The sequence below is a fragment of the Erpetoichthys calabaricus genome, chromosome 14 (genome assembly GCF_900747795.2).
Source record: "Erpetoichthys calabaricus chromosome 14, fErpCal1.3, whole genome shotgun sequence".
In the NCBI taxonomy this organism is placed as follows: Eukaryota; Metazoa; Chordata; class Cladistia; order Polypteriformes; family Polypteridae; genus Erpetoichthys; species Erpetoichthys calabaricus.
The window spans coordinates 109,918,016-109,938,827 of record NC_041407.2 but is presented as its reverse complement, the minus strand read 5'-3'; the positions used below and the strand labels follow the sequence as shown (position 1 = coordinate 109,938,827).

The 20,812-nt window shown below is 51.7% G+C and overlaps 1 protein-coding gene across 2 annotated transcripts; it reads left to right on the top strand.

The window, feature by feature from the left end:
- Positions 1-1,861: 1,861 nt before the first annotated feature.
- arl4d (ADP-ribosylation factor-like 4D) lies at positions 1,862-6,827 on the top strand. 2 transcript variants are annotated; one of them, XM_028819270.2, is made up of 2 exons: positions 1,862-2,378; positions 5,845-6,827. In XM_028819270.2, exon 2 carries the CDS (start codon positions 5,891-5,893, stop codon positions 6,491-6,493), a length of 603 nt encoding a protein of 200 aa, XP_028675103.1. In that variant the 5' UTR covers positions 1,862-2,378; positions 5,845-5,890; the 3' UTR covers positions 6,494-6,827. The 2 variants fall into 2 exon arrangements, with proteins under 2 accessions (XP_028675103.1, XP_028675102.1); XM_028819269.2 differs by lacking the exon at positions 1,862-2,378 and adding an exon at positions 3,714-3,922.
- The last annotated feature ends 13,985 nt before the right edge of the window (positions 6,828-20,812 follow it).

The window sequence follows — 20,812 nt, the reverse complement described above, 5'->3', positions numbered from 1 at the left end:
AGGTAACCTAATGAACGAATCTTTGGGCATTGGCGTAGTCGGGGGGATTTCAAGTCAGAGCCCCCCAACTGAAATCTACTGAATGGCAGTGCCGAGTGCTTCACCATTGATGGAATTCTAAATTCCTGAACCTTCTCACCCCCCTGAGATCAACTCCTGGCTTGGTAGTGGGTGTGGGACACACACGGGCACGGGGAGAACATTGGGGTCCACACCTTGACTGTGCCATTAATGAGTTGATCCCAGGTTCAAAGCAGGGTCCGGCCCACTCCAAGATGGAATGAAATATACGGTGGAGTCATTGTATTGAGACCCCCCAACTTCTGCACACTTTACTGTGGTGTAGATTCCATTGTTAATGGATTAATCTGCCATCCTTGCCCACCAAGCTCCACTCAAATCCCCATAAGGACAAAGTGAAGACACGAAAACCAGAAAGATTTGTAAATTCATTAAAAATCAAAACCTGAAATCTCTCCTTCATGGGAGTATTCGGACCCTCTGCTGTGGCCCTCCACATTGTGCTCAGGTGCCTCCTGTCAGCTTTGACTCTCCTTGAGAAGTTTCTAGAACTTCATTGCAAGTCCACCGTTGGCCAATTGAGTTGACTGGATGTCATTTAGGAAGGCACCCATGTCCCTGTGTGTAGAGGGTCCCACAAGTCACACTGCACATCAGGACAAACACCAAGCCATGGAGTCCAAGGGACTCCCTGTAGACCTCCATGATCAGACTGTGGTGGGCCGTCGATCAAGACCATTTCTGAATCTCCCAGGAGCACAGTGGCCTCCAGAATTGTGAAACGGAAGACGTTTGGGACCACCAGGGCTTTTCCTGGAGTTGACTGTCTGGCCAAACTGAGTAACTGGGTAAAGAGGTGCCTTGGGTCCAAGGGGTGACTGAGAAACCCCAACAGAGCTTCAGAAGTCAACTGGTGAGATGGGAGAACCTGGTGGAAGGACGGCCATCTCCACAGCACTCCTGTTATGGCAAAGCAGCTCGATGGCAGCCACTCTTATGTAAAAGGCGTTTAAAGGACTCTGAGGAAGAGGAGGAAAAGATTTGGTGGTCCAATGAGACAGAAATTGAACTCTTAGGGCAGAACTCCAAGGACCATATCTGGAGAAGACCAGGTGCTGCTCATCCCCGATCAATATGGTGAAACAAGATGGTGGCCGTGTTATACTATGGGAACAGGAGAGGGCAGGATGAAGGCAGCCAAATCCAAAGTGGTCCTTCATGAAGACCTGCTCCATAGTGCACACCACCTCAGACCAGGGCAGTGCTTCAATGACCACAAGCAGGAGTGTCCACGAGTGGCTCAAACTTGGGCAGACCTGAAGTTGGCAGTTCACAGACACTTGCCATCCAATCTCATGGAGTCTGGAAGGATCTGCCAGGAGAAATGGGATCAGCAGCCTAAATCCAGGAGGGCCAAGCTTGTAGAGTCTTCTCCAAGAAGACTTTAACCTGGAATGGCTGCCAAAGGGGCTTCTAACCAAGTACTGAGTGAAGGGTCTGACTACTAGGAGGATGAACATACGTTGTCACTTTGTGTTGTCACTTTGTCATTCTGGGTGTTCGAGTGTAGGCTGATGGGCAGAAATGGCAAATGTGTCCATTTATAATGAAATGTACAGCACAGTAAAGAGTTTAGAGAGTGAGGGGGTCTGACGACTTCATGTGGGGGGCTGCTTGTGTGTGGGCTGTGAAAGGCGCTATAGAACTGGCTCCTGTGGGACTTCATTTCCATGCCGTTTTTTTTTTTTGTCTCCACTCCTCCTCCTCCTCCTCCTCCTCCTCCGGCCCGTCACTTTTTTTTTCCGATGCGCCACGCGGACTTTCCGTTTAAACTCGCGGACTCATAAAGGCGCCGTTTGTTGTCTGTGAAATTCCAAATGGCCGACATTCCCGCATTTCCATTACGCACCCCTGAGCCTCAGCGCAGTCAGGTCGCCATCTGAAACTCGGAGAGCTTTGAAAACGAGTACGTGAGGCGCTATAAGGCCACGCTGGCCGCCTATCTCATCGCCGCGGCTGCCCCTCCATTGTTAAAGCTGATAGCGCCGGCCGCGCAAAGCTAAAGCTGTGAAAAAGGATTAAACTAATCTGAAAATCTAATATAGCGCCCTCCACGGGACAGGTGACAATGGCGCCCTTTGTTCTTCTGTCACGTTGTCTCTCGAGGTGTTAAAAACCGAGGCGGCTTAGTGAGGGTGGGCGCATCTCGTTAATGAGACCAGGCGGCGGACTTGGCGGAGCTGAAAAGCGCAGCCTACTGAACGGAGCGACACGGGAGCGGCGTGACGAAAACCCACCGGGGCGTCCATATACACTGGTGGTCGGGACAGAACGACGAGAGAGCGGAGCCGCACGAGGTAAAGTGGGGGGGCTGGATAGTCATCGATATGAAAGGCGCTATATAAGCTTAAACGTAAATACTTTGTGGTGGGCATCAGAAGGCGTTTGATACGAACGGCTTACGCTTCTCTTCTTGGAGGGCTTCGTTCGTCGTGCTGCGATTTGAACAGCGCTTGTATGAAAGGCGCTATAGAGACATTCTTTCCTCTTTGTAACCTTAAATTATTTTAGTGAATGACGGATGTAAAGGCGCTATATGCAGTCATTCCCGATCTTGGCCGTGTTATTTGAAAGGCGTTATATAAGCTTTTATGTAAGTGTAGCGCACTCTTGTTCGATATAAAAAGGTTCGTTAAAGTCTCTTCTTGGTCTTTGTAGATCAACTCGAACAGCGCTTTTATGAAAGGCGCTATATTATTATTTCTTTTTGTGTAAAATTAAATGCCATGCTGTTCATGTCAAGTATTATAGGCGCGATGTCATTTTTTGTGAGTCGCTTTTCTGAAAGGCACTATAAAAGTTTAAATACTTTGTATAGCTTTAGATAGTGTTGATGTAAAAGGCGCTATATATCCTTTCTTCTCTTGTAATATGAAGCCCTTTGTAGTGAGGTCTGAACAGTGCATTTAATGAAGTCAGAATTCTTTCTTTTTTTACAGTTAAATACCTTGTTCAGAACCTTAGATACAGTTGCAGATTCAAGGCGCTATATAATCTTCCTCTCTGAAGTGTTTTGACGAAAGGCGCTATATAAGCATTCTTATTTTGCAAAGTTAAAGGCTCTGTAATGGACTTTAGGTGAAGCTGAAAATGAAAGAATGTTTGTAAAGTTGTGGGTAATTTTGTACGACCAGTGCGTAATGTGTGAAAGGCGCTATATAACATTTGTTAATTTTAATACTAAAGGAAAAAAAAAGATGTCGTGCATAATTTATGAATCATTTTTAAAATGATCACCCGACCCGACCCCTGTGTTATTTATTAAGAACGGCGCCTAATACGTGAAAGGCGCTATATAACACTTGCTTGTTTTCAGAACTGGAGGAAGAAGCATGGCGTGCAGGTTAAAACGGATCACCATTATGTGTTTGTGCGCGTCCTGCACTGCGACTCCTCAGTCACCACCTCGGTGACACTCGCCGTCCTCCGCCGGTATTTATGACAGTCCAAAGCCGCATTAGTGCGCCCGGCCGGCTAATCCCGCTGTAACTAACGCGGGTTGTCCTGGATGTTGAGGTTCCCCTCCACGCCACGCCACTCGGTCGCTCCCTCGGGGGCTGGGGCAGGAGTCGCCTGCAGGGGGTGTGAGTGACCCTCCTCCTCCGCCCGCTCTATTTTTAGTTGCACATAAAGCCAACGTTTGTTTAGGACGCTCGCGAGCGCGTCACGCGGGGGGGCGGGGGGAGAGCAGAAGGCAGGCGCGCCCTCGGCGGCTCAGCGCAGAAGCAGCCGCAGCAGACCGCAGAGCAGGGCGCACTCGGCTCGGGCTTCGGGAGGAAAACGCGATCGCTCGGAGCTCACCTGCGGCAAGCGGGGCCGGCGGCCTTGAACGACATCCCAGGTAAGGAAAAAGCTGAAGGTTTGGGTGGGAGACGCGCGCTCGACTCGGAGAAGGGCTGCGGTGTGCGTGCGAATGTGAGAGACCGAAGGAGCGGCGATACGGAAGGGAGACGCGCTCGGTGAGGAGGGCACAGTAGGTGATGGTCACAGGGCCCCCAGGGAGATGCGGGCACGGAGACATTTGAAGCGCTCTCGCCTTAAGAGAAGGTCGAGCAACTTTAAAGGCACATAGACGGCGAAGAAGCGAAGCTCAGCGGGCCGAGCCGAGCCATAGGTGCTGGCGTACTGTGCGCGTACCCGCCTCCCACGCTCGCTCTGTTAGGGTGCACGACGAGCGGCTGTTTAAAGTCACGTTCTCTTATCATGTGGGTGGCATCGAAGTAGCAGAAAGCGCGACCCCCCCCCCCTCCAATGTTATAATGGAGCAGATGGAGGAGAAGTTGAGATTAGTCAGTCAGCCAGCCATCCAGGCAGAAGGGGGTCCGGGGGGGCACCATCAGCGACGAGCCGCCGGCGTTCTCTTTAGCGACAGGTCACCCAATGCGAAGTGGCGGTCATCTGGGCTTTGTTATTGTACCGGCCAATATGTGCGCCATTGCGCTTATTTCATCGGCACGTTGTATTTGTTGTAGCACGTCATCCATGTCGCATTGATTCGTCACTAAGCACACAAGTGAAGTTGAGCCCGTCTTTATAAAGCGCCTTTATCGAGGGAACAAGGAGATTTACGGCTGCAGCCGAATGCGAGAGCACCGAGAGAAGTTCAAGGAAATGTAGTAGGCTTCGGGGGGGGGGGGTCATGAATTGTTTAAATTTTATACAATTAAAAACAGTAAAAAAATTAAAAAAACACAAAAATGTGGTGATAAAGATGACAAAAGTGGCAAACAAACAAACAAACCGCACGCGAGGAGAGCCGAGGAGCCGAAACGCCGGCGAACGTGTTAGGAGCTTAATGTCGAGGGGGCGTGGCCTCGTGAGCTTTATATGCAGATTAGGTGCAAGGGAAGGAAGGAGGGACCAATGAGGAGCGTCTGTTATTGGGGCAGTCAAGTGGCCCCCACGGTATTGAACAAAGCACCTTGGGAAGGTGAGAGGCAGCGCTTGGGGGGCAGAGCCATCATTCGGGGTCCAGTATTAACTTCATATCGATCAGGTGGTCAGTCTGTCTTAAATGGGGGGGAGAGAGGGTCCAGTGTACCGAATAACTGAGTGGTGTTCAAATGGTCACTTGGTATGGGATATACAGTATAGTGCCATGTCCAGTCCCCTAAGTCAGTTTACATGTCATCAAGGTCTTTATTTAGTCCACTAACTGGATGGTCATGAATTGGTCGGACTTTATGATATTATTATTTATTTAATGTGATATAGCGCCTTGTCCACTCCACCATTGGGACAGTCCTCAGATGGTCAGTCAGTATCTGACACAGCTCTTTACTTGGAGTGTCGTCCACTGGCCAGTTACTCACGTCACATATTTCTGTGCCCAGTCCATTAACATGATAGTCACCTAGTGGTCAGTCTTTATGTTCTATAGTGCCATGTCCAGTCCCTTAAGTGGATGGTCATCAATTGGTCACTCTGTATTTCATGCAGCTCTTTATTCAGCCCACTGAACGGAGGGTCAGGAGGTGGTCCAGCTGTATTTGATACAGGGTTGTATTCAGTCCACCCACTCCCTTAGTGCTAATCCAGTGGTCAGTGCCACAGACCATGTTTTTTTTTTTCTGCCCATTATGGCATTGAGGGGGTGAACGCTAAAGAGGGGCTGATGGTGAGGTCATGTTGTCCACTTTCTGGCTTTGCTCTCACCTGTTGGCCCAGATTTCTTCAGACTGGTTATCTCCTTCATTGTGGTCCGGCCATCCTGTCCACTCTCATTCTCATCACCCTCTGTCTTTTTTTTTTTCTCCTGTCCAGGTCCACCCCAACTGCCCCCTCCAGGACATGCAACTCTAAGGGGGCCATGGGAAACCAGCTGACAGAAATGGCCCCCAACACCTCCTTCCTTCCCACCTTCCAGTCGGTTCACGTGGTGGTCATCGGCTTGGACTCGGCGGGCAAGACCTCACTGCTGTACAGGATGAAGCTGCGTGAGTTTGTCAAGACCATCCCCACCAAAGGCTTCAACATGGAGAAGATCAAGGTAGCGATGGGCACGTCACGGTGCATCACCTTCCAGGTGTGGGATGTGGGCGGCCAGGAGAAGCTGCGGCCACTATGGAAGTCGTATACCCGCCGGACGGACGGCATGGTCTTTGTGGTGGACTCGACCGAAGTGGAGCGCATGGAGGAAGCCAAGGTGGAGCTACACAAGATCACCCGCACGTCAGAGAACCAGGGCGTGCCAGTGCTGATACTGGCCAACAAGCAGGACCTGCCAGGTGCCCTTTCCGAGGCAGAGGTTGAGAAGTTGCTGACACTGCATGAACTTTGCTCATCCACCCTGCACCACGCCCAAGGCTGCAGTGCCCTGGATGGTCAGGGGCTCCAGCCGGGACTCGAGAAGCTTTACGAGATGATCCTGAAAAGGAAGAAAATGCAGCGGCACAGCAAACGGAAGAGATGAGCCCAGCACCTGGCACAGGGATGGCGGCCACTTGGTGGCTCACTGGATTGCTTGGCACTCACTCTTCCCTCAAGGACCGCCTGCACTGGGGGGAGGGGGGAGGGCACACTTGAGCCTGGGACTGGGACCTATTCCCATATGGAGTGTACAAGGCTGGCAGCCCCCTGGGGGGCTGGTGTGGGCACTCGCTGGGACTAGCGTGTCCCCCATGGATTTTTTTTTTTTTACCCCTGTTTCTTTCTTTTTATTTTGTTTGGATGATATTATTATTATTTTTTTTTGTAATGCTCATGTTTTAATAAATTATTTGGAAATTTCACAAATCCTGAGAGAAGTCCACCCGTGAGCAGTGTACTTCATATAGCGCCTTTCTGAAGAAGTGGCACACTGCATTCGTGTCATGGTAGGTGCCCTCCATCCATCCGGGAGTCCTGTTGGTGACTTTAACTATTTTGCCATCTTGTGCCCTCTGGCCTCCCCCTCCTACTTGGGGGTCCAAGCTGATCATGCTGTGCCCTGTGGTTGGTGGAACCCCACTTTGATGCCCTCTGAAAGCGAGGCGGGTACCTGGTTAGGAGCTGAGAGGTGTGCTGCTCTGGGGTCAGATGGGGTAGTGGGGGCTTTGTGTTTTAATAATTAAGGGGATTTTCATTGCTGTGGGGGGGTCAGGGTTGCATTGCATTAAGGGGCGCTTTTCAAAAGTGTATTTTACTAGGATGGGATGGATTTGTGTTGTGTGGCAATTTTAGCAATAAGAAGCAGACTTTTATATAGCGCCTTTCCTTTGTGTGTGACCATGGCACGAGTTGTTTGTCCAATGTCGGGGGACTCACCTCTTGCTGAGGGTCTCACTGAGGGTCACACAGAGAGTTGGTGAGGTGAAACACCTGTAACTTGTGCCACAGCCGCTAGGGGGCTCCTCTTCTTGCCAGTTTCGGCAGTGGGGAGGTTTGGCTTTTTTATCACAGGCTAACGCTGCTTTAGGGGTCTTGCACTGTAGTGTTGAGGGGCTTTGGGTTTTATGCCATCTTTTGACTTGGAGGGTCACTTTTCTGTTTTAGTGCAGTGATGGGGTCCTGCAGATTATTTTTTGGGGTCCCCTGTGGGCACGCCGGTTACTCGTCTGCCTGTCTCTTTAAGGGTGTCTTGGCAGCTGCGCCCGCACTCGGTAAACAGTAATTAGAAGAAGACGTCGGACCCACCCAGGACGTCCACACGCAGCAATTAGGGCGCCGCGCATCTCCACGTCTGCAAGCAAACGGTGGGGAGTCTGCCTCGGGGATTGGAAATGGGACAGTGGTGTTGGGGGGGGCGGGGGGGGTCAGCTTCTGGCTACGTGGACCCCCAATGTTAACCTCTACATCTCCTCAGGGTGCTTCAGTTGGCTGGCGTTGTCTCATCTCCTGTTGCCTGCCTCTTGGACGGCCCCCCGGTGGTCATGCATGCCTATCTGGCTGCTCTTGAGTGCCCCCCCCCCCCACTCCACACACAGTGTTATGGCTTTTCTATTGTGCTGCCCTCTAGTGGTGGTGCCTCCCTAGCTCCACCTTCACTGTTTTGCCCGCCACCCCTTGTGCCACTCCCTAGTGGTCTTGCCTGTCAATTGTGTTGCCCCCCCAAGTTAATTCTTGCATGACTCTCCTGATGCTGCCCCCCCCCCCAGTGTTATGGCCTGTCTGTTTTTCTGTCCCTAATACTCTTCTTTACCCTCAGCCCACTTTGCTTGTGTTGAGGTGGTGGTGGGCCTTCAGGGCACAGTGGGGGTCTGACAGGAATTGCAGGCTGCTCAGGCCTTGAGGCTGGGGGGTCACTTTGATCTGTGTATGTCTGTCTGTGTGTGTGCACAATGGCCCCCTGGCACCCGTATGGGTCAGTTGTGTGTCTGGCTGGGACCCCTCACTCTGCTTTTGGCAGTGCCCGCCTTATGGCTCCCCTGGTGACCGTTTTCCTGTCACATCTAATTAGTGGCACTTAATGAGCCTGAAGGTGTTGCAGCGCCCCGGGGTCCCTCTGATCAGCCTAGCGGCACAAAGGTGACAAATTCCTCTGGTGGGTGTGAGACGACTAGGTGGGGGGGATCGGGGGATGGGCAGCGTCCTTGGTGCTGCATTCCTGAGTTGTGCCACTGCTATTTCCAGGCTTTCCTGTTCTTGTTATCTGTTTACTGGGCACAACAACTATGCCAGTTTATGGTCTGGAGATGGCAGTGCCTATCCTGGCAGCATTGGGTGCAAACAGCAAGAGCCAATCACACAGAGCAGTTCTGAGGTGGCAATAAGTCCACTGTGGCCTCATCGTGCCCTCTTTAGTGAGCCATATTTGGCCTTCCTGCTCTCATTGGACTTTGTTTCCATGCCACATTTGTTTTTGCCCCCTGGCGCCCCAAAACAAGCTTTTCACTTTTGGGCTGCCACGTGCGTGCGAGTGCCAGCGCATCCTGCTAAACCCGGTGAGCTGCTTACGCACAACGGGCGCCACGCCTTCTTTTCTCTTTCACTTCGCCACCCGAGGGGAGGAATGTGGTGCTTCCAGCTGCATGAACGTCAAATGCCAGTGGGTTATTTTTTATGCCTCACCCAAGTGGGCATAGGTAGAGCAGAAAGGTCAGTGATTGCCAAAGTGGCGCGGCTGCTGGTGAGGACAGATGAAGAGTGAAGTTACTCCTGCTGGTGGGTTTGTGCCCCATCAATGACTGGCATCCAGCATGCTGTGCCACACTGTGTCCCATTTAGGGGATGCTCAGTCTCCTAGGGTCTCCGTATTGTGACTGCAGAAGCAAAGCTGGCACCCTGAAAGTGAGCTGCCAGTCTGTATGCACATGGCACAAGTACAGGAGTCACCCTGTTCAGTCATGTGCTCTGGGAGTGGTGCCATTGCTAAGAACAGATGTGGCACAGCTGCCCTGTCACCAGGCTGCACACATGCCAGGCCAAGCATTGTGGGCATCTGTGCCCCTCAGCAGCCTGATCTGTCTTACTGTGCCGCCTAATGTAGTTTAGAGTATCAAAGGCAGGGGCTGTGAAAGGCACCATATGGACTTTGTGCCAGGCATGGCAGAGGAGAGTGGGTGGGTTGTTAAGCTTTATAAAGAATGCAGGCTCATTTTTTGTTCATCTTGGCTATGAAAGGCGCTCTACAGAATAAGCGAGGCCTGTCCAGTTTGGGAGCCAACCTGGGATGGGACAACTCACCACAGAAACCTCAAAGGCAATTAATGCCACCGGGAGTGAGGCGCTATATCGCCCGAGGACTCTGCTCTGTGATGGCACACTCTAAAAGGTGCTATATACAAGAAATAGCCTGGCCAGCATTTTGTGCTGCAGTGCCACTTCCCCAGACATCCATTGGTGCAGCGCCAGTGTGCAGAGGTGCCAGTCAAATGCAGAGCTGCTTGCTCACTCTGCCAGTCTTGGTATGATATAGTGCCTTTTGCACCATGCGGCACTACAGGGCACTTTAAAAAGTGGATTGGTTTGATTTTTCTTTCTACAACAAAACACAGGAAGCTTATCCTGGCATTGTCAGGGCACATCAGGGCAGCAGCCAATCTCAGCTCCTATTATTATAGAACGCCTGTCACAGTAAGCAGTAAATATGTAACCAATCTACTACTAATTGATGGTTAAACGTGTCTGCATTGGCACAGCACCTCTTCTAGCCACCCCATGCCCGCTTCTGATTGGGGAATCTGCAACAGTGGAGGGCAGACACAAGTGCTAGGGTGGCACCTTAGCAGCACAATGCCCGTGACTCAAGGCTTGTAGAAAAAAGGACTGCTCTTTGAACCCGGTAGTGCTGCTCCTCCTGACACCTCTTGACATGCCATGCTGAGTTGCCGCAGTTTCTGTATGCTCACACCCAGTGTGGGTGTGCCCAGAGCAAGAGTGGCATCATCTGTGGCATGCTGTTTGAATCCAGCCTGCTGACTCACCACCCTGCAGCCAGCTGGCGTGGCACATGTGTTGATGGATGGCCTGGAAACCTGAGTCAGCACGGGCACTGATGTGGCAAAGTGTGTGTGTGTGTGTGTGTGTGTGTGTCTGTGTCCTCCTGAGGACCCAAAGGCAGAGCAAAGATAAAGCGTAGCGCAAAGGAAATAAAAAGCTATGCCAAGATGGCTTTTACTTGTCTCTTTACTCAACTGCCACCTGGGGCATGGCATTGCATAAGTCACTCAGGCTGCCCTGCTTAGTGCCAATCCAGGGTCATGGGGACACTCCAGGTGCAAAGCAAAACCCAAATCTGGATGGGATGCCAGTCCACTGGAGGGCACACTCAAATACTCACAATGTGCTAGTCAGCTGTGTGTGTGTGTGTTTTTTGGCAGACATGTTGCTTGTGAGTGTGCCAAACAGGGAAACCCAAGTGTGGCATATGCGTGTCACGTGTGTTTGAGGTCCCACATGTTTTTGTGCATGCGTGTTGATGCCCATGTATGTTTGTGAAGTTTCATCTGTGACTGCTGTTTGTCATTGTGCCAGTCTTCAGTGCCACACTGTTTCCTATGATGTCACATGTGCCCTTAGCATGTGTTGGCACCCCTGTTGTTTTCCTGCTCCCCATTAAGGTGGCCATTCTCCATATCCAGGGGATCGTCAAGCAGACGCCAGCGCCACCTGTGGTCAGGCTGTGGAATGCAGCTCATCTAAAAAGAATGTAACCCCCTAAACCCCCCCCCACCCCTGACCAGTGGGGGGAGGTGTACATGTTCATTACCCATCCCTCATACATATGCCCCCTCTATCACCAAGGCAGTGCCAACCAATGGGGGCACAGAAAACAAAGCAAATCAGGGGCCAAAACCTGCAGAAAAAAGGAAATGTGGAAGGGGGGATTAAGAAAAAAAAATCAATGAAATGAGGGGGTCCCAAGGCCTGTGCCACCTGCCCTGGATCACTGTAGTTTGGCACACCCTGGCCTGCTCATGTCTTTGATCCTGGTGCTCGGACTGGATGAGGCACTGCTGCCAACTCGAGGGGTTTCATGGCAGCAGACTCTGAGGTTAGCCACTTCAGTAGCTGGGTGTTGTTGTGCCCGCCGTCACCACCCATAGATCACTATATACACGTGTCAAAGGGCCCTTATTGGACAGTGACATGCAGCTGGTGGATTCCCTCCGGCTGTCACATGTTTTGAGGATCAGCGCCAATCTTCTTATCGGTCGTCACGTGTAATCCCCCCGTTCTCTGGCACTCTGAGCTTTTTGGCACCTCACATCATTGTAGAGGTGATGCCCGTCGCTCTGGTCCAGTGTATGTGTTCTGTTGCCAGACAGCTCACTGATGCCACTTCACTTTCTGCATCCTGCTGGGCATCTCATGGCTTTTCACACTTGACTGGCATGCCTAGCACAGTTCATTTGAGTTGAGCTGCTTTTCATGCCCACCATATCCCTGGGGGGAGGCCATTTACTGCCCACTGCTTGTTAGGTATTGCTGTGTTACCCTGCCTGCCCTCGGTGGCTCTGGTGCCAAAAAGGCACTATATAAAATCAATCTGTGCTGCATTTCTCTGCAGTTACTTCCTGCTGTGTGTGTGGAAAGCGGATATGGGGGCATAACGTGTGCCCATTGTAGGTGGTCCTGCAAAGGCAGATTAGAGAAGGCCAGTCATTTTGAGTCACCCTGTCCTGTAACTCTTTGTAGCCAGTTGGGGGTTCCAGGGTCCCTGACTGCATCACGGTTCTTTGTTTGAGTGGGTGGCGGTGAGCTGGCAGTGTGCCCTCTCTCATATAAATGCCCACGTCAGTGTTCTGTTCCTCAGTACTTTACCAAAGATGAAAAGCAAAAGCAAACCAAAGAATGAGGAAAGTGTCCAAAAACCAGAAGATCAACTCCAAAAGACAAGAGCACCAAGAAAAAAACGAGCGAAAGGGAGCCGAGAAACGTAAGATGGCGGCAATTAAAGGCTCAGGTCAGAACTGAGGCAAAGGAGGAATATGGGGGGGGGGGGGCTATAAAGGAAATGAAGGGTGCTATAAAGAGGATTAAGGGCACTTTAAGGGATATGGAGGGCACTTTATAGAATGGGGGGGGGGGGATAGGTGTGTGGTCCCGTTGACCCCTGTGGAGACTTGAGCATACGGTCACTCATACATTATAATAAGAGACAGGGATGGGTGGGTCTTGGTATCCCCTGTGGACATTTGAGCACATGGTCACTTGTATTTCATACCAACTGGAGGGGGGTGCAGGTGGGTGGCCCCATGGTAACCCCCTCAGAAATTTGCATTCCATTATTAGGATCAAATGTATATGAGTTGGCAATGAGCAGTGCCTACTATGCCTAATCAAAGGCCACGTGCTATCCTGGCCCCCTGGGCACACACGCAGGGCACCCTCATGGTAGGTCTGCTCGTGATTTTTGGGCAGCTGGACAGGAAAGCGAGGAGTGCAACCTGCAGAGGAGCAGAGGCAGCCTGCAAATCCAGGGCTTTGGATTGGTGAGATGGCAGTGCCAACCACAGTGCCTCCATGCCATCCTACACTTGAACCTACAGTCATCAAAGTGACTGGGCACCTCCCAGTCAAAGTGGCTCTTTTAAATATCTCCACTGGTGAGTCTGACACTACAGCAGGATATCATGTAAGGCGCTATAAACTGCACTGTGCACTGAGGATGAAGATGAGGCCCACAAAGATGTCTGTCAGTGTCTTCAGAATGGAGCCCAGTGACTGGCAGGGCTGGCATCTCCATCTCCATCCAGTGGGTCCTCACCCCCCATTCTAGTTGGTCCCGCCTAGGGTCGAGGTGCTGCCAGTCAGCTGATGTGCATGTTGAGTGAAGGAGACGAGGATTCCGTGGATTGCCAGGCTGGTTAAGCCGCCCTGATCTGTGTGTGTAATCCTCCTTACCGGGGACCCATCTGGACATGGATTTGTATGCTGAGGGATGAAGGCTGAGCCACCTGCGGTGCCAACGCTGCACCAGCAACATTGTGTTTGTATTGGGGACAATCTGTGGTGCGTCACCGACATGAAGACACGAGTGGTCATTTAAGAATGAGGCCCCCCTTGGGTGTCCTCTTCGTCTTCAGACTTCTCTCGGTCCTCAGGTCTCTGACCCTCCATCTGAGCCTTCGGACAGGTCAGTCGAGACCACAGCTCAGCATCACGTCTCTGACCCCCGAGGGGACCCTGACTGGGTGACTCCAATTGTAAGTCACTTGTGTGAGCCCCCCCTCCATGTGACATGTGGACCAGCTGTGGTCTCTTACAGCACCTTGGGGTCTCATTCTGGTCACCGGAGGTTGGTATTTGACCCGTGAGCAGGAGCCAGCGCCTCAGACCCGGCTCTAGGGAGACATTTAGTCCTCCAAATATAATGCCGAGCCCCCCTATCAACACACCAAGTTCTCCCCACTCCCCACCAGTGTTTCATATGCCCCCTTGCCATCTTACCCTGGATGCCTCAGTCTTATTATGGCTATAATGTAACATGACCATAGAAGGTCATTGGTGCCATCTCCTGGGCTTGGCACGGGTGCCCCTGTCTGATATTGTGGGTGATTGCCCACCTTTTGTGGCTGCGTGTGACACCTTATAGTGTCACTCTAGACTGGCGTTATTATAGGAGCTTGATATGTCCACCTGTCACAGCCCTGGTGTCTCCCCGTGCCTACGTGCCTGTCTCATCTGTGATGGCGCGTCTGTGACGTCTTTCTGGTCGCTTACCTTTTGTTTTTTTTTTATTTACTTACCTGTTGTTCTTACCTGCTGCGGTGGGTTGGCACCCTGCCCGGGATTGGTTCCTGCCTTGTGCCCTGTGTTGGCTGGGATTGGCTCCAGCAGACCCCCGTGACCCTGTGTTTGGATTCAGCGGGTTGGAAAATGGATGGATGGATGGATGTTCTTACCTGCGATTTATTTATTTATTTATTTAATTAATTAATTTTATTTAATTATTTATTTATCTATCTGTTTTTACGGTGGTGTCGTTCTTCACCCGTGTTGCACTTGTCCTGTGTTTTTGCACCACGGGGGTCCTGTTATTTTATGTCCCTGTATACTGCAATGCGGTGTATGACAATAAAGTCACTTGACACGACTGTCATATTGTGTCACCATTTAGTTTCAGTCCAGTTGTGTGCCCACAAACTTACCAGTGAACCATCGGGGTCCGTATTTCTGGCCCCTTCAGCCCTTGCTGATTGGTTCTGTCACTTTGCCAGCAGTGCCCTCTTAATGTGCCGGACGCCATTCCCTTGTCATCCTTCCTTAGTTGTAATTTGTTCCTAGATTCTGGGCACCATGCCCCTTGTGCCCAGCGGGCGATGCCTCCCTGGTATGTTAACTTTATTATTTTCCTCATCTGAGTCCGTCGCTGTTTGCGGACCCCAAGCCTGACTGCCCATCTCATGATGCTAGGCTCACTGAAGATGGCAGAAGTGCAAAAAAGGCAGAGTGGTGAGCAAGATATCCACGTGGGGTTCTCTCAAAGAACAGTTGGGTTGGGGGGCTTCATGGATACCCCACCAGTAGAGTGACGGTGCTTGGGGGTGGGCGCTGCTTTCTGTAAAGTGTCATTTCTGATTGAGGATGTGGTGGTCATTGTGGACGCACTCCTAAGGACCAAGGAATGATCTCACCAACTGTTGTGGGGGGTGGGCACCCTGGCGAGGCGGGGGGGGGACACGCAGAAATCCAAACGTTTTGGACGTCCCTTGAGAGCCTCGTCCAGCTCCGTCCACCCTGTGCAAAGCCCACCATCCTTTTCCGGGGTCTACTGGTGCGCCTGAAAGGTGAAGACTCAGAGCGGAGGGGTCAGAGTGGGCTGCAATTTGAAGTGTCCTTTGAAGCCCCCCAGGATGGACGAAGCTCCAGTGAATTACACAACAGGTGCAGATGGAGGAGAGAAATGCAGTCAAGCAAGACCTGCAGGGGAGACAAAAATAAGGAAATCCAAATAAATAAAAGGAAGGGTGGCAGCAGGGAATCCCAATTACTGCAGTTATGTAAGCGGCACAGGTGGGGGGGGCAGGCGGGGGGGGGGGTTTGGGTGAGGCTCGCTGCTCTCCACGCAGTTCTCTGGAAGGGCAGTCACTCAGAGTCAAATATGCAGGCGGGCGGCGACATCATAGCTAATTTGACTTTAACTCGCGATTCACGTCACCATTCGGTTGGGTGTATTGGGGGGGGGGGCAGGTGCACAGAGGGCAGCGCGATTCTTACTTGTGGGGTCTGCAGTGAGGGGCCCCACCTTGGCTGGGGGTGTGGCGCTGTCTCTGATGCTGAGGGGGGTCGTGTCACATGTTCAATCAAGATGCCATTTCAAAGCCTTGGGGACATTGGGGTGGGGTGGGGGGGAGTTGTACAAAAGCCATTAAGGTGGGCTGTGGTGGGGCCTTTCAAGAGTATTTCAGGAATGCACTGGGGTCTTTCCTGCCTGCTTCATTTCCAGCTCAGCTTCAGTTAGCATTGGCACACGGCCCACTCGGCTGGCAGCTTGACTCCCCGTGGTGGTGACGTTTGTTGTTTTGCACAACGTGAGGCGGGCACAGCCTGGAGAGGGAGGGGCAGTTGGGATGAATCCTGTTATCTCAGCCTGGCACTGCCTGGATGTCAAGTTTAAATGATGTGCTGCCCCCTGGAGGTGTGCCCACCTCTGGCTGATACCATACTCCACAAAGCATGATGTTATATAGTGCCTTTCAGGTGGTAACTTCTGAAAGCTCCTTAAATTTCCAGTGTAGTGTAGGACATGCCCAAGTTATACTGACTCTGTGTGGGTACAAGTGGCACAAGGGTGGCAATGAGGAGACTACAGGTGACCTCCAAGTGCCAGCTCAAAGCTGCAGGGCTGGGGGTCAGCAGGTCCTCCTCTCACATGGCTATCATAAGCTCAGGTGGACATCTTTCTCAAATGCTTTGGTGACACTTGAGGTCTTTGGCTCAGGTGCCCCTGACATGGTGCCCCTAAGGTTCCAATGCCCTCAGAATCTGAAAACGAGAAGTCCTTGCAAGTCATGATTTGAATGCCTGGAAGCTTCTAGAAAGGTCAGGTCACTGGTCATTCAGAGCTGAGAGAGCAGAGGACAGTGAGATGTGTGGATGGGGGGGCTCCATGGTCACAATATGCGACACCGACCTTGGTGACCCAACCCCACAACACCAGGGACCACAACACCTGCCCTGTGACCTTAGTGCCCATCCCCCCTCAATGTGAAATAGACTTCCTAACCCTGATGACCCCCTGACCTCTCCCAATGGTGGTGTCCATCCACTTGTCATGTGACTGTGACTTTGGGGGTCACTCAGCCTGCCATTCCACACTGATGCCACCGGCCCTTCTGGCAGTAATTCTGTGGACTATTCTTGCCCTCTGTGCCATTCTGACCTTTTGACCTTGGTGATGACATCCCGGCTGCCCAAGATCAACTATGCCTGCCATCTGGCACTTTCCTTGGTCACCCATTTCCCAGTTTCACAAGTCTGGTGACCCTTAATGTGGCTCTGTCCCCTTGACTTCTAAACGTTTTTAATGGCCAACCTGCCCTCAGTGAATTGCCCTTACTATTTGTGCAGTGGGCACCACCGGGTTCCCAACCTTTAAAACCTGGCTTGTACCATCCATTTCTTTTTTCTGTGATGTCCTTGATGTGGCACTGATCTGCCTCACCTGCTGCCACATTTGTAGTGACCAGTCAACCTGCAATGGGTCAGCTGATCTCAGTGAATTGGCCCTTATAGCAGAAGGTGGCATGACCTGGCATCGATCCCTGCCCAGTCTGGTTCTACCAAGTCATGCCCATCATATCATGCTGATTGAATTCCCAAGAGCTGGGCACAGTAAAGGTCAGCATTGTGACCAGGACAGGACTGGTGCTTGGACAATGGGCACCACAGGCACTACAGGCACATTGGCACCATGGGCAGATGGTTATTGAGTGATGTGGCTCATGCTGATAACCAGTGAGATGCAGTTTGAAGTTGTTGGCTCCACAGAGTGAATGCAGCAGTGCAGTGGCATGGATGGGCACCTAAGTGGGCATGCTCCATCATTGGTATGGTGAGCTCTCAGCCAAATTATTGAGGTGCATTTTAAGTGGGATTTTAAATTTCTGCTGAGTTTGAAAGGCTCCCTTAGGTGTTGGCACAAAATCCAGTAAGGTGCCATGCTGCTGTCCTTCAGCTGCCAGGCCTGCCAAGGCTGCCCTCTGGTGGGTCTGGTGCTGCCCAGCTCACCATCCTAATGTGGACTTGTGCCATGTTTGTGCCATCCCATTAGTGCCCAGCTTATTTCTACCATGAATGTGCCTGCTGGGTGACTGCCATTGGGTGCCCACATTATTTAGCAGTAAGTTGAATCAGAGGGTGCAGAGAACACAGTCACAGGGTGGGCAACAATTTATAGAGAAGCACATTTTTTTCCTTATTTGCAGAGTGATGTGGTGCGATGCCCGTCAGGTTGGGTGAAGGAAGACCAACAGCCTGGCATTCTCTGCTCCTTCTCAGCGTGTTGCTCAGTGTGAGTTGGAGAGCAACAGCTGTGCCATTTTGGGGTGTGGGACCACCCTTTAATTTGCATATGGGTGTCAGTGCTGCCTTGTTATTTGACACGCCCACTTTCACATGGCAGACTGGGCACCCCCCCTTTCCCCTCCAGGCCGGCGTGTCCCTCACCTCACCAGACGCCCCGGAGTCTGCCGCTTGCTTTCCCGCAGCATTTCACAATGGGCCCTTTCATCTGTGGGTGGGGTGTGCGGGGGGGCTGGAGGTGAGTAAGTTCTAAACAGCTGCACACAGCGCCGTGAGTAATGTGGTGGTGCGGGCAGGGGGTGGGCACCTCAAGGGGCACCAGGCGGTCTGCCTCATTCCTCCTCGTGTTGTCTGACTTGAGTCCGATGTCCCCTCATTGGCGCTGCCCAAGAGAGCTGGGGGGGGGGGGGGGGTTGTTGTAAACCTGAGCAGCAGGCACCATTGTGTCCTCCGGCAGGGCAGCACTTGGCACTCCCACAGCAGGAGGGACGATCAGCACGCCTGGCGCCTCTTCCTGGCTGTCACACTGAGGACACAGGGCAGGACTGGAGCTGAGGTCTATAAAAAGAACTCCGGGCACAGTCTGCCCTAAAAAGGAGACGCTGCCACTGCACAAGTGTGACCACCCTGATGCCAGGCAGCTTTGCTGAAGTGGAATGTCAAGTGCCCCCTGCTGGTGATAGTGGTAATGACTGCCCACCCAATGTCACATGAGGTAAGTTAGCAGCCTGTGCCAAGCAGCAGAAAGTGCCTGAAGATCACCATGCTCTGTGTGATGCCCCCTGCTGGCACAACTGAGGTGATAAGAAAGCCCTGCTATGGAGAGGAAGTTGGCATTCAGCTCATTAACACAAGGATGATTCAGCCTTAGAATAAAGTCAAGTGCCACCTGCTGGTGATAGTGGTAATGACTTGCTGCACAAAGTAGCACAAGGTAAGTCAATGGCCTGTGCCAAGCAGGGTGAAGTGCCTCCCACTGGCAAAGATAATAACAAGCTGGGGCAGAGTTTGTCTGATGCCCCCACCGACACAACAGAAATGATAAGAAAGCCCCGCTATGGTGGCGATGGTGGCATTCAGTGGGCTAATCCAAAGGTCATTCAGCCCTTCAGTGCAGTGATGTGCCCCCTGCTGGTGCTAACAGTAATGACCTGCAGCCAAAGTCACATCAGGAAAGTCAACAGCGTGTAGTGCGTCCCACTAATGAAATTACAATGCACACAGGGGTACAATTTGTGTGATGTCCCTTGCTGGCACAACAGAGGTGTTAAGAAGCCCTGATATGGAGAGAAAGTTGCCATTTAATTCATTAACTCATCAACCCTAAAATGAAGTGGTGCACCCTCTGCTGGTTCTAATGGTAATGACCCGTGGCACAAAGTCACACAAGATAAGTTGATGGCCCATGCCAAGCAGTGTGTAGTGCCTCCCGCTGTGCTGGGTACAGTCTGTCTGATGTCCTCTACTGGCACCATAGAGGTAATAAGAAAGCCCTGCTATGGTGGTGAAGTTGGCATTCAGCTCGTTAACATAAGGGTGATTCAATCCTAGAATAAAGTGAAGCTCCACCTGGTGGTGTTAGTGGTAATGAATTGCTGCACAATGTCACACAAGGTAAGTCAACAGCCCGTGCCAGGCAGTGTGAAGTGCCCCCTGTTGATGAACGTAACAATGTGCAGGGCACAGTCTGTCTGACGCCCCCTGCTGACACAATAGCGGTATTAGAAAACCACTACTATGGTGGTGAAGTTGGCATTCAGCTCATTAACTTCAAGCTGATTTAACCCTAGAATTAAGTGGTGTGCCCTCTGCTGGTTCTAATAGTAATGACCTGTGGCAGAAAGTCACACAAGGTAAACCAATGGGTGGTGCCAAGCAGTGTGAAGCGCCCCCTGTTGATGAAGACAACAACGTACTGGGGTATAGTCTGTCTGACGCCCCCTGCTGGCACCATGGAGGTGATAAGAAAGCCCAACTCGTTATCATAAGGTTGATTCATCCCTAGAATGAAGTGCCACCTTCTTGTGTTAGTGGTAATGAATTACTGCACAAAGTTGCACAAGGTAATGCAACAGCCTGTGTCTAGCAATGTGAAGTGCCCACCATTGATGAAGGTAACAACATGCTGGGGTACAGTCTTTCTGATGCCCTCTGCTGGCACTGTAAGGTGATAAGAAAGCCCTGCCATGGTGGTAAGTTGGCATTCAGCTCGTTAACATAAGGGTGATTCAGTCCTAGAATAAAGTGAAGCGCCACCTGCTGGTGTTAGTGGTAATGATTTACTGCACAAAGTCACACAAGGTAAGCCAATGGCCCATGTCTGGCAGTGTGAAGTGCCCGCCATTGATGAACGTAGCAACATGCTGGGGTACAGTCTGTCTGACGCCCCCTGTTGGCACAATGGAGGTGATAGGAAAGCCCTTGTTATGGTGCCCACAGGCATCACCAGAATAAGGTGAAGGCCCGGAGTCATAAAAGTCCACGCTTTACGCCCGCACATCCACCTCTTGGGGTCTCCTTTAGCAAAACACTCCCATGTCAAAAATATGAAACACCTTGTCAACGGCCGCCATGATCCCAAAAACAAACAGGGGGTCCGCGTCCCCCAAGCTTCGCACGGTACATTCAGATTATCAACACGAATCACTTCTGAAATATCGAAACCAATGGATTTTTTGGGCGCTTCCATCGTCTTCCTCCTGTGTCCCCGTCCCTGCTGGAAGTGAGCGCAGAGCTGACAGAGTGCAGTGGACACGCGCCGACTGCCAGTTCCTAACGGGTAGCGCGGCTGAGGGCCGACACGGCCACGTAATCAGCTTATTCGCCGAGAACTCGACGTCCG

Bases quoted from the DNA above. Each gene is read 5' to 3' on its own strand.
- arl4d (XM_028819270.2), top strand. From the start codon at position 5,891: ATGGGAAACCAGCTGACAGAAATGGCCCCCAACACCTCCTTCCTTCCC.